Source organism: Coenobita brevimanus, chromosome 90 (genome assembly GCF_032717465.1).
Source record: "Coenobita brevimanus isolate Jiangsu-jjx chromosome 90, ASM3271746v2, whole genome shotgun sequence".
In the NCBI taxonomy this organism is placed as follows: Eukaryota; Metazoa; Arthropoda; class Malacostraca; order Decapoda; family Coenobitidae; genus Coenobita; species Coenobita brevimanus.
The window spans coordinates 26,998,809-27,013,353 of record NC_137043.1 but is presented as its reverse complement, the minus strand read 5'-3'; the positions used below and the strand labels follow the sequence as shown (position 1 = coordinate 27,013,353).

The following is a 14,545-nucleotide window of genomic DNA, read 5'->3' as shown; positions in this document are numbered from 1 at the left end:
ATACAGCCAATGCATCTCTACCTAGTGGCTTAGGCATACTGGTAGAGACTGTATGTAGGGTGAGAAGAGCTTGTGAGTGTGATTGTAGTGTTGTAGTGGCTTTGGATGTGTGTGTAGTCTGTGAACCAAGTGTAATCGGCCCGCCTTAAACCGACTGGGTGCAAGCATACTAGTATGCGACACTGGTTCAACCACAGCACCCCTTGTGTCCGCCAAAGTGGCAAGTGGTTTGGTGAACGCTTCCCAAAGTTTTTACAACTCTGGCGGGAGGCGAACCCCTGCTCACCAGCGTGCGAAACGCACACTCTACCACTGTACCACAGAGGCTCCGTGTATATATATATCTATGTATTTATATCGTTTTCATCCGTTTTCGTTTTTAAAGGCTCCAACATGCTTGCATGCATCAGCCTTGGTCACCTAATGGTGGCTCTCCATGCTGCACGATCCATTGCAGCCTCCCTGTTCAGTCCCTTAACCCTGAGGTCACAATGACCTCGTCCCATGTCTTTCTCGGTCTACTCCTCATAACCCCATCCCCAATATTAACACATCTCACCTTCCTCACCCAATTATCATCCCCCATCCTCTCCACATGTCCAAACCACCTCAATCTACCTCTCCTCATCACAACAACAATCCACTCCAGTCCCATCCTACCTCTCAACTCTTCCATCGTAAACCCAGCCCCCCCCACGGCCTTGCACGTAGGGACGCACTACACATCCACCTATCATTGTCATTTCTGCATGTCTGAGCCGGCGAATATCCTCCTCCTTTACTGCCCAGGTCTCACTACCATACAGCATTACACTCCCAACACATGCTGCATACAAAGACCCTTTAGCACATAGGGAGAGTCCTCTCAATGTCAGGAGAGGCAAGAGCTCCCTGAACTTCTTCCAACCACTTCTCACCCTAGCCACAGAGCTAGCTCCAGCCCCACCTCCAGCACACAACATGTCTCCCAAATAACAAAACTCTTCCACACACTCAAGAGATTCATCAGCAAGTACAATCCTTTCACGCCTGACAATCTCCTCCAGCTCTCCCCGACACACCATACAAATAAAATCAGCATTATCTCGCAGTCTGCCTCTGATACCACTACATCTCTTGTGCACCCATTTATCACAAACACTGCACAAGAAGGAATTACTTCCCACACCCTTGTGGCAAACTGCACATGGCCACTCTCCCTCGTCTTTGACAGTACTGCCACCAACCTTAGATATCATCACATTTGTTTTATCTGCATTTACCCTTAAGCCCTTGTGCCTCATACCATCTCTCCACTTCCTAAACCATTCCTCAGCCTCCTTTTCGTTCTCTGCAATCAACACCAAATCATCAGCATACACCATCTCCCACGGGAGTCACGTGAGAGGGCTTCAAGTACCATATATATATATATATATATATGTATATATATATACTGTATGTACATATACTTTTTTTTATGCAAGGAAGAAGGAACTAAAGGCCAGGAGCCCATAAACTGTTCCTTCCAAGAAAAAAACAAAAACAATACAAAAGAAAGCCAAATTCAAGATCCAATCATTTTGAGATGCCTGGACACACTGCATTTCAAAGACTGGAGATCATATGAAGCAGGAAATACAGACAGAGGGAGACAGTTCCAAAGCTGACCTGTTGCATAAATGAAGGACTGGGAGTAACAGTTAACTGTTGCATTAGAGAGATGGACAGAAAAGGTATGAGAGTTTGTGGTCAGCCTAGTGCTACGTGCCCATCGTAGAGGTGGAGGGATGCAAGCAGACAGTTCAGAGGACCAGTGACCATTGAATTAGCAATAGAAAAAAGATAAAGATGCAACAGTGCTGCAAAGAGGCAGAGGTTGAAGGAAGCCAGTAAGCGGAGGAGAGTTAATGAGACCAAAGGCGTTTGACTCCACCCTATTGAGAAGAGCTGTATGTGGGGAGCCTCCCCACACATGAGAGTTGTACTCTACACAAGGGGTGAATAAAAACCCGTGTATAAAGTCAACAACTGTGCAGGGGTAAAGAAGGTACAGAGTCGGCTTAGCACACCTAATCTCCTAGATGCAGATTTTACAAGAGATGTAATATGATCTTTCCATGATAAGTCCTGAGTGAATGAAACCCGAAGCAAATATATACAGTATATATATATATATATATATTTAATAGAACCTCTTTGGTCTGGACCCCTTTGATCCGGATTTCTGTTAATTCGGACAAAATTAAAAAATAATAAGCTCCAAAAATATGTTGAAAGTAATTCTAAAGTCATTTTCAGTATCGGTGCGGAAAGCAATCATCATACGTTTAGTCTTGGATCATGCTAGGTCGCAACATAGGCGCCTGTTTAAACACACACTAGCATTTGTTCCATCAACTAGTTCACCAACCATTTATATTTTTATGCTGTATTTCAAAAGTTAATCCTCCTTACCATGCCCCTTAATGCAAGTGTAGCTTCTGCAATGAATAAAGGTGTTAAAAGGAAGAGTTTGCTTACACAAAAATGGGTCAGAATATTCTGCAGTGTTTAGTGATTACTGTAGGTTATTTTTTGTACTTAAATGTGCTTTACTTGTACATCAAACATTAGCTTCTTGCCCATATGGGCGTTACCAGAATGCCAAAGATGACAATGTATTTTTTGCTTACATAAGTTTTATTTTTATTCCAAATATTAGTTAATTAATTAATTAATTTTTTTGCCTACACGGGCCTTAGTCACTTACTACAATTTAAAATGTAGACTAGTTTCTTGTCATGGCCTTACCTGTAAATTATGCAATACAAAACTATCGTACATGATTACTTTGGTTATTTTAGTATCCTTTCATCTTTTGCAGTTACGTAGGGTTGACATATGCCACATATGTTAATAATTAACAAACATTCCATACGTAGATAGTTTTTGGTATGAACTGGAGATTACCCTGATGGTCCGGACAATCTGCTAATTCGGACAACCCTTCCCCCCATATAGTCTGAATGAGAGAGGTTCTACTGTGTATATATATATATATATATATATATATATATCCATCCATCCATCCATCATCCAAACCTACGTTGCCCCATGAGGAGCGTAGGAGCCCGGGACTAGAGAGTTGGTCCTGACATTTAAGATGAGAGTGACCAACCTCACTCATCCCTGAGTGGCATTACATGAGCAATAAACCCCAACCATCCCTTGGATATAAACCTTCACCGGCTCAATCCGATTGAAGCACAATAATTACCCACTAATCCACCAGGTGCCAAATTTGGTTATATGGTTACCACCCAGCATAGTAATTAGTTTCCTGGTGTACAGGAAACCATTTGGCTTATCAAGCAGTGTAGAGTCACCCATAGGCAGAAGAAAGAGGAAAGAATGAAGGAATGGAAGACAGAAAAAGGAGTGTAAAGTCACCCGTAGGCAGAAGGACGAGGAAAGAATGACGGAAAGAAAGATAGAAGAAGATGGAAGGAAAGAAGGATGGAGGAGAGGACAGGGCAGACACCCAAGAGCAGCACTACATTGAGTGAGTGGATATATACGTCCATCCATCCATCATCCAATCCTACATTGCTCCATGAGGAGCGTAAGAGCCCAGGGCTAGGCAGTTGGTCCCGACATTTAAGATGAGAGTGACTAGCCTCACTCATCCCTGAGTGGCATTACATGAGCAATCAGCCCCAACCACCCCTTGGATATAAACCTTCACCGGCTCAATCCGACTGGAGGGCAATAATCACCCATTAAACCACCAGGTGCCAAATTTTGGTCATATGGTTACCATCCAGCATAGTAAATAGTTTCCTGGTGTACAGGACATCATTTGGCTTGTCACTCAGTGTAGAGTTACCTACAGGCAGAAGGGTGAGGAAAGAATGAAGGAAAGAAAGACTGAAGAGGAAGTGTAAAGTTACCCGTAGGCAGAAGGACAAGGAAAGAATGAAGGAAAGGAAAAGAGAAGAGTATGGAAGGAAAGAAGGGTGTAGGAGAGGAAAGGGCAGACACCTGACAGCAGCACTACATCGTGTGAGTGGATTGTGAGCGCCCCCACCTACCACTATATATATATATATATATATACTGTACTGTATATATCTTAAATGTCGGGACCAACTGCCCAGCCCCGGTCTCCTACGCTCCTCATGGGGCAATGTAGGATTGGATGATGGATGGATATACAGTATATATATAGTAGCTACTGTATATCCAGTACCTGCAACCCATAAGTACAGTACTACATGGTCCCATTTCCACTGCTCTAACTTTTGGAATATGAACCCCTTCAATCTGATTATGCATATTTTACCTTACACTTGCTACATCTTGATGATTTTATTCAATATGGGAATAAACAGTTACAGGCCGTCCTCGGTTTACGAACATTCAAACGAATTTTCTACTCTACAATCATGAACTTTCAGTACTGTATTCAATTACGTACATGAGATATTCGACACTTTAATATAAAATAGGATTTGTTAATGATTTTTGCCCAATTGTAGACTAATGAAAGTGTTCTAAGCACATTTAAAAGGCTTGGTAGGCTTGGCTAGGCAATGACTTTAGGCTGGTTAGACGTATTAAATGAATTTCTCGGAACATAACCTGATTGTAAGTCGGGGACCACCTTTATAATGAAAGAGTTAATGAAGACTATATCCAACCCATATGGTTGTAAAAGCCTCTCATAAACAGAAAAAAATCTCAAGTAGCTAGAATAGACCACAAAGATGTCACTAGATTTAAGAGGCTAAATTATGCCACACCAGCCTCATCCATACATTAAAGGGGGTACTTACTCAACATCATTCCGTACACAGTTCTCCAGCTCCAGTATGTGATTCCCAATGAACCACACTAGATTAGAGAAATATGGAGCAGCGGTGCGATCTCGAATGAACTGCAGCATAGACTGGTCATTCACTCTGTATACATTTAGGGTCAGTGTTCGCACTGCTATGCGCACCATGCTCTCTGGGTGATTGAAGAACTTAATGGCTTCTGTGTAGAGTGGGAAGTCATTTGTGTGCTGGTAAAGAGAACAGAGATCAATTAGATACTGATGCTGTTTTGTCTAAAAGGATCATACAAAAAGGTTTTGGCAAATTATATATTAACTAAAGGTGCACAATACTTACAAGTTGTTTATTTACAATGGGATAATAGGTTGTCTTAATGGAAGGTGTTCTGTGACCAAAAAAAAAAAAAAAAAAAAAAAAAAAAAATCTATGTATCAAGAGGGTATTGTTTGGACAAGGATGTACAGATAGGCTTTAACTCATGGACTGCGAGCTACAGCTCAGGCTGGGAAGCGCCACATTGCGAGCCACAGCTCAGGCTGGGAAGCGCTGCATTGCGAGCCACAGCTCAGGCTGGGAAGCGCCACATTGCGAGCCACAGCTCAGGCTGGGAAGCGCTGCATTGCGAGCCACAGCTCAGGCTGGGAAGCGCCACATTGCGAGCCACAGCTCAGGCTGTGCTGAGTTCAAAAATTTCTCACAAAAGTTCCCATCACAGCAGGCACCTCCGCTCCTACGCAAACTTATGCATGGCGCTACGCAAAGATGGAGCAAGAGAGATTTTTTTTTTTCACCAGATGATGCCCTGGATGTTTATATTCAATTTTATAATAAACAAAAACTAATTTTCTTTTTTTAAAAAAGGTAAGTGCACAATCCACAGGTTAAAGATATTTTGGAATTTTGTCTGAGCATGCAATGCCACTTTATTTATTTATTTTTATACATTATGATTTGGTGATATGAGGAATCACTGTAAATAAGTTCTAAGAAAGTTATCTCCTTACCTTTCTTGTGATGAACTAGAAAGAGATCTTCTAAGGATTCCTTATTTTAAGTAAACACAATAAAGCAATGTTCAACTTCAACTAAGTACAGTGCAGGTAAGGGATCATAAGTGGAATCCAGTAAAACCTTCATATATTAGGCTGAGGTAAAAGTGGACAATAGTGCTATACTGTTCTGGGGATCCAGGACGAGTCTAACAGACAGACACTTGCACATGAGAAAAAGAAACCCAAACCTAATGGGAGTATGATCTGAAAAGCTGCTTCTCAGCAAGTACATACAACCCCGCCCATTAAATGCTATGTTCCCCAGTGAAGGGTCTTCCTGCAGGAATATATTACATAGCTAATAAGATGCTGTAGCAAATCGTGACTTTTAGGAGGAAACATTCATAAAACATTGGTAAAGGCCTGACTTATCACCATGGCTGACATCCACCTTCATTCTTCTTAAAATATCATTTCCAAATACTATAATACTTCAGCTGTTATAATTTTATTATATCTTTAATGCACAGTAGCAAAAAAAGACAAAAAGATACAGAAAATCAAAATATCAAAATACAGTATATCTGTCAAGAAACAGTGACAAGCAATTTAATACCAACACTTAAGTCAATGTGTGTTTTCCTCTGAACACTCAAAACACATTTAAGTATATACAAACGTATTTTTATATTCCATCATTATCATCATAAGCCTATCTCCCACCCAAAGAAGAGGCAAGGTAGGATTCTGAATCAAGGAATTAATGGAATAATTATCACAGCAGGAAAATGGAGGCTTATCACAGCACATCCAGTGAAATGAACTACACGTGGTGGTACTGTGAACCCTGGACGGAGCAGCTGTGACATCTATCCAGAAGCCACTTCCCTGCACCTTGTCATAGGAAAGACCCAAGTCCAACCCTGGTAAGGTGCTGTCTACCACATGGGGATGTCAGATCCCTACACGGTTTAAGTACCTGTAAGACAGCCTCACAGACACATCTGCTTAAATGAGGTTGACAAGACAGTTCAGACAGACAGACCACGGTTAAGCAACAAAAACATAAACAAGTCGCTGGAATCCTGGCTCCACCTCACTAGCCTGACCATATATCCATCAACCATCCCATCCAGTGGAAACGATAAACAACTCTGGAGTAAAGTCACAAAGAATTTTAACTGAAAAGATGAAATACACCCTGCCATTAACCCCAGTTCTGGGATAATTCCTTCCATTAAGAATGAAAGTGTCCGGGTGGTCAGGTAGATTACTGAATGCTTATTCTTTAGCTGCCTCCAAAGGGGATTAATCCCCGAGCTAGACCTCATCAGATCATATAGCCCTGCTAGGGTTACAGGAGAGCGCTACCCCTCCCAGCACGGCAGCCACCAGGCGGGGCGCGAACTCGCAACCTCACGATTACGAGCCCAACACCCTACCACCGAGCTACCGCGCTCCCAAGCTGCCTCTAAAGAAGGAAAGCAAAGAGAAAAATTCATAAGTTTCATAGTACTGAATGGGTTAACTGACATGGTTTCTAACCACCACTGTCCATTACCTTGACATGCTTCTCATAGGGAGTAGAATGAAATATACACAAAAAAAAAGTACTGGCCATGATTTGAGTATGATACATAAACCTGTTCTGTAGAGCTAACTTTGATGACCATATTCTTCTCACCTCATTATAGAAGAAATGTATGGTATGGCCATTTAGCTTGAGGGATAGAGTTTTGAGGAAGGAGATGTAGTATGCCATCACCTCCTCATCACTGAAGTCAAACTTGTGTACAATGATGGAGTTCACATGGTTATTGGACAGCAGGTAGTCTGGGTGAATAAGAAATTTACCTTTAGCAAACATTATTAAACACATGATCATCAATATCACAGTGATAGAAGACAATCACATAATTTAAGGATATAGGATTAGTCATAAATGAAAATAAACAAGCACTAACTAATTCATCATGGTCATAGCTTTATTTCCAAAACCTCCCCACATACATATGACCAAGAACAATGGTATCATGAATTTGCTCTCAAATGTAGAGCACATTTACTATAGGAAACTCAGAAATTTGAAAGTTTTTACAATTACAATGTTCAGAATGATTTAACAAGTCATTTATCAGTAACATGCATATATCATTACAAAAGATGTCTTACACAGTGATGTTTCATTGCGGATGTTCTCAAAGAGAATATTGAGAGTTTGGAGCAGCTGGACACACACATAGCTGCCGCACTTCTGCTTCATGATTCGTAAAAAGAATGACAGCATATTCTTCTCCAAGAAGAAGCTAGCATTGGGGAATGAAAAGAAGATAATATTAAAGCTCGACATACTGTAATTTTAATCTGACCAACAGCCTCAGTCAGCTACCCTAATTACCTCCGCCAAGGAGGTTATGTTTTACCCTGTGTTTGTTTGTTTGTCTGTCTGTCTGTTAGCAGGATTACTGAAAATGTTACAAACGACTTTTGATTAAATTTTGTGGCAAGGTGGGTCATGGGCCAAGGGAGAAATGATTAAATTTTGGTCTGGATCCAGATCCAGATTATCCTACACAATATCAATAAAAGTTCATGAATTTCAATTAAATTTTGTGGAAAGCGTGAGCCATGGAGCAAGAGAGAGCTGATTAAATTTTGGGGCAGATCCGGATCCTATATCCACAGATCCGGGATTAATTAAATTATGAACGGATTTGATGAAATTTTGTGGAAGGGAGGGCCATGGGCCAAGGAAGAAATGATTAAATTTGGGGGCATATCCAGATCCAGAGTATTCCACACAATATCCCCAAAAGTTTTCAATGAATTTCAATGAAATTTTGTGGAAAGGTGGGTCATGGGTGAAGAAAGAATTGATTAAATATTTCGATGGATTGGAATCATTTTTTATTGGGAGTGGCAATGGCGGAGGTATGCGCTCTCTACTTACTTTTACTACCTTTTTCTCTCTTTCATTCTGACTGACTAGAAAATGGTGACATATTTTGTGTCTCACCAATAATCCTCATGATACTGGTCATTCCTCTCACTCAATCTACCTGGATATGAACTGCAGAGTAATACCATACCTCTCCTATCTAATATATTCCATAATTATTTGGTGTTCTATATTCAACACCATTTTTTTAAGTTAAAACACCGTCCTCGTGTTTATTTCCCTCTCTGACACAGCACAGAAAAAAATGCTAACTTTCTACTAGCATCACTCACTCGAACACAGAGGAGTCATTTTGGTCACCCCAGATAAGAATCTCAGCGATAGAGCGGAGTGTCTCCACCAGCAGGCCTCTGTTGCTGTCCTGCACCACTTGGTTCTTGCTGAGCACATTGTAAAGGTACCTGTGTAAAGGAGCTTTATTACTGTGCAAGCTGAAGAGATGATAATAAATGAAGAAAACACAATACATTAACAATTGATCCCTTATTCCTTCTAGGTTTAAGGTGCAAGGCTAAATTATATACAGTACTCCAGTACATTTAAAGGTTGATGGCAAGCCTACTCCACTTGATGGCATCAGATAACAAAGCAAGCACATTCCTTAACTGTATGACCTACACTGGATCAGGGGGAGCAAAAGATTGCGTGGGATGGGTCAAAATGGGGGGCAGTGGGACGGGAAAGGAAAGCATACCATGAAAATATGGATGCTGTGAGATTAACAGCTTGAGTACCATAGACTGGGATAAATTTGGGCAATTTTTCATTTTTTGTGCCATGTAGCCTAATCTAGTTCATAGTTCAATCTAAGATCTTAAGTATTGTATGTAAGGTTGGTCCACTAGGGTATCGAATCATTGCAGTAAAAAATTTAAAATGTTTCATATATATATATTTATAGCAAATATAGTAATCCAACCATCCACCAATCATCCAATCCTACATTGCCCCATGAGGAGCATAGGAGCCCGGGGCTAGGTAGTTGGTCACGACATTTAAGATGAGAGTGACTAGCCTCACTCATCCCTGAGTGGCATTACAAGAGCAATCAACCCCAACCACCCCTTGGATATAAACCTTCACCAGCTCAATCCAACTGGAGTGCAATAATTACCCACTAAACCACCAGGCGCCAAAATCTGGTTATATGGTTACCACTCAGAGTAGTAAATGGTTTCCTGGTGTTCAGAAAACCATTTGGCTTGTCACTCAGTACAGTCACCCACAGGCAGAAGGAAGAGGAAAGAATGAAGGAAAGAAAGACAGAAGAGGGACTGTAAGGTCACCTGTAGGCAGAAGGACAAGGAAAGAATGAAGGAAAGAAAGACTGAAGAGGATGGAAGGAAAGAAGGAGAAGAAAGGGCAGACACCCAAGAGCAGCACTACATTGAGTGAGTGGATAGTGAGCGCCCCCAACCACCACTAATTGTACTCAAACTTTGGTGAATTCGGACACATTGTATAAATACGTACATAAACAGAAATGAATGCAGATGACTACCCTGGGTTCCCAGTGTGGGGCCATTTTGGACATTTTGGGGCTTTTATAAAAATGTTCCTCCCGTACAAAAATAATGTCACTCCCTGACAAAATAAGCTAATGACTATAATGAAATATGAACACAATAGCAATTCAATTTTTTCTTTGGTTTAAATAAAACATACCAGAACACATGTAGATAATCTATTATGGCACCAGCCGTGTGTGTGTGTGTGTGTGTGTGTGTGTGTACTTTGGGCAGCCAAAACTACACATTCAAATTGCACCAAAACTGGCACAAAAACTGTAAAAAAAATCGCTGATGTGAAAAAACTTGGTCCCATCACAACTGAAAAACTTTTACTATATTTAATGAGCGATCACATTTTGACCACAAAACGCTGCTCCCGAAGCCCGGCATAGGATCTCCGTAGAGTTTTTTGCCCAGAGGTAGAACTAAAATAAACACTAGCAGTAGCCATGTGTCTGTCTGTGTACTTCGACTTGCATTTGGACAACTTGGGTTCCATTCCCGAAGCTGCAAATAACACGATTAATTTGTTAGCTGCAAAAAATCCATGTGACAAAGTTACACTAGAACAGAACATAAATGCGAGAGCCCTCTGCAGGAGCAGGTGCGAGGGGCCCCAGTATAAATCTAGCTACAAACCTTAGTTCTGTATATACGGTACTTAACAATCATTTCTGACTAATAATTTCTTCTTTTGGAAGACTAATGGAAAATTAGTTTGAGGTGATATTTATCATGATTATTTGGCCTTACCATTTTTCTTGCTTGCTTCTTCACTAAGATTAGGACCTCAATCTCCACCAGTTCTTTTCTTCTATGTTTGAGTCATTGGGTGTCCTTGCTTAAACAGGTAGTACCATAACAGCTCAAGAGTACACATGTGAATAACACATATGAACCCAGTTACACACAACATCCACATCTGGCAAATAGTAGGTAATACCACGTTGTAAAAAAAGTTATTTTTTCATTCATACTCCCCGTCCGAATTGATCCCAATGTCCGAAATGACACCAATTTGCATTAAATTTTTAAAAATTTCATAAAAATGCAGTCATTTCAGAGAGCCTCTGTGGGCCCAATACCTGCCCAGGGCCCCAACCAAATGGTCAGACTCGCATGGCCATGTGGAATGTGAGGTGTGAATGAGGAGAGCAAGTGGGTGGAAGTGGTGAATGTGTTCAAGAGTGCGAGATATACTGTGATGGCATTGTGTGAAACGAAGATGAAAGGGTGCGAAGTGGAGGAGTGGGAGGATGTGAAATGTGCAAGATCAGGAAAGAATGGGAGAGGAGATTGTAAGGAAGGAGTTGCTTTGTTGATGAATGAGGTGTGGCAGAGTGGAATGAGAGACTACAAACGTGTCAGCTCAAGGTGTATGTATGTCAAGTTAAGTTTGAGAAGGTGAAAGTGGCAATGATTGTAGCGCATGCACCATGTGAGGACAGGAGTGAGAGAGAGAAAGACAGGTTTTGGGATGAGCTGGGTGAAGCAGTGGGAGAAATGCCCAAGAGCTATAAAGTGATCGTGATGGGGGATATGAACGGATGAGTAGCCACTGGTCCTGAGGATGACAATGGGTTGTTATGGAGTACCAGGAGAAAATGATAATGGGAATTGACTAAAGGATGTGTGTCAGGAGAGGAGGTTGTGCATTTGTAATTTGTACTTCAAACACAAAGATGCACATAAATATACATGGTATAGAGGAAACGGGGATCGTGTTGAAAGAAGCCTAATTGATTACGTGCTAGTAGAGAGGTTGATGATGGGAATGGTTGTTGATACAAGGGCTGTGAGAGGACGATGTGGAGGTCTGTCAGATCATATGATTGTGGTATGCAAGATCAAGCCGAGAGGAGTGAGGTGGATCAAGAGAGAGAGGAGCAATCAGGGTGAAAGACAAAGTTGAGAAGATGATGATCAAAGAAGTGGCAGATGAGGACAGGAACCAAAGTAGAGGACGAGTTAGAATCAGTGAACTGGAATGAATGGGAACTGGACAGCCTTTGCATATAGTGACTGCTTAGTCAGGAATGCTAAAGTGGTGTGTGGTGTGGCAAGAGTATCAACAAAAAAGATGGGTACGGCATGGTGGGATGAGGAGGTTAAGAGAGCGGTGGAGGAAAAGAGGAAGAAATGGCTAAAGTGGTTACAGGACAGGGGTTCAGTTGAAATAAGAAATGAGTATATCGAGAGCAAGAAGCACGTAAAGAGACTAGTGAAGAGGAAAAAGAAGGAGGTAAATGATGATCTGGGAACAAAAATGAATGCAAACAACTCTGAAAACAGGAAGCTATTCTGGAAAGAAGTGCAGAAGTGTAGAAGTGAAAGTGGAAAGAAACGTGATAGTGAGAAGGATGCAGGTGGTAGGTTACTAACCCATGGAGAAGACGTAAGGACCAGATGGAAAGAATATTTTGAAAGCCTGATGAATGGGAAGAGAGAGAGCAGAGCGGCTGCACATATGATTGATTTTGGGGGAGTGCAGAGAAGGAATGCAGTGCCAAGAGACGTGACACTTGCACAGGTAAAGAGCGCTGTGAAATGGCTGAAAAATGGGAAAGCAGCTGGGGTTGATGAGGTGTATGCAGAGATGTTTAAGTGTAATGGAGAGAGTGGAATGAAGTGCTTGTTGGAGATATGTAAGAAGGCATGGATAAGTGAAACTGTGCCTGCAGAGTGGAAAAATGCTGTGATTGTACCCCTGTACAAAAATAAAGGTGAGCGAAGTTTTCATTCATTCATTCATTGCCAGACGCCATGTATCCCAGACGGGGTGGCCAATGGCTCAGAGTTAATTGTTTTACAGGGAGGGGCACCAATCCTCCACCAACCCCACTTGACACGTAGGGATGCCAACAGCATCTGGTGTTCCCAGGCGGTCACCCATCCAAGTACTAACCAGACCCAACGTTGCTTAAAATAAAGGTGAGCGAAGTGAGTGCAAGAATTCAAGAAACCATTTACAATGCTGGGTGGTAACCATATAACCAAACCATACGAGCTCCCTACGTGTCAATAAGTGGGTTGGTGGAGGGTTAGTGTCCCTCCCTGTAAAACAAATAACTCAAAGTCAAATGGCCACCCCTTCCAGGATTATGGCATCTGGCGATAGACAGAAGTTTATTGAGTGTGGTTGGGAAGGTATATGGAAGAATTTTTATAAAGTAAGAGAGTTATCAGAAGTCCTAGTGAGACGAACAGGGTGGCTTTAGGAGTGGCAGAGGACGTGTGGATCAAGTATTTGCAGTGAGACAGATAGCAAAGAAGGCTTGTGAGAAGGACCATAAAGTGTTTATGGCATTCATGGATCTGGAAAAAGCATGTGACAAATTAGACAGAGAGGGATTGTGGAAAGTTTTGCGCATGTATGGTGTAGATGGTAAGCTGCTAGGTGCTGTCAAAAGTTTTATGATGGTAGCGAAGCATGTGTAAGGGTTAATGAGCATCTAAGTGAATGGTTCACGATTGGTGTGGGCATGCGACACGGTTGTGTGATTTCCCCATGGCTGTTCAATATGTATATGGATGGGGTGATGAGAGAAGTAAAAACACGAGTAATGGGGAGAGGGAAGGCGTTGGTAATGACTGGTGATATGGGAATATCTCAAATTTGTTGCGAGCTGATGATGCAGTACTGCTTGCAAGTACCGGACAAGAACTTGGTAGGCTAGTGCAGAGTTTTGCTGATGTCTGTGAGAGTCGTGCCTTGAGAGTAAATGTAGAAAAGAGTAAAGTGATGGTTATTGACAGAGAAGGTGACTCCCAGTGTGATGTCACAGTGAAAGAAGACAGATTGGAATTGGTGAGAGTTCAAATACTCAGGTACAGTGATAGAAAAGAGAGGAAAATGTGCAAAAGAAGTTGAAACGAGTGACACAAGGAAGAAAAGTAGCTGATGCAACGAAGGCCTTAATAAGAAACAGAGGCTTGAGAGTTGCAGCTGCACGAGGCTTACATGAGGGAGTGTTAGTGCCAACTCTAACATATGGGTGTGAGACTATGGTGTGGCATGAAAATGAAAAGTCAAGAGTAAGAGCAGTGGAGATGGGACTGCTGAGGAATGTATGTGGAGTACAGAGGGTGGATAGGACACGAAATAATGTGATTCGTGAGAGGTGTGGAGTGAGGAAGTCAGTGGACATCAGAATCAAAGAGAGTGTCCTGAGATGGTATGGTCATGTGGAAAGAATGGATAACAATAGAGTGGTGAAAAAGGTATATCTGAGCGAATTTGAAGGAGGGAGGAGGTGAGGTAGGCCAAGGAGAAGGTGGAGAGAT

General features: G+C 41.7%; 1 protein-coding gene across 1 annotated transcript in view; it reads right to left on the bottom strand.

Moving 5' to 3' along the window:
• ema (C-type lectin domain containing ema) overlaps positions 1–14,545 on the bottom strand; it is a 230,934-nt gene that overhangs the window by 207,224 nt on the left and 9,165 nt on the right. The window contains 4 exon segments of the mRNA XM_080281656.1: positions 4,797–5,026; positions 7,476–7,624; positions 7,964–8,097; positions 9,023–9,151. Of these exon segments, the coding sequence (XP_080137782.1) occupies positions 4,797–5,026; positions 7,476–7,624; positions 7,964–8,097; positions 9,023–9,151 (642 nt within the window).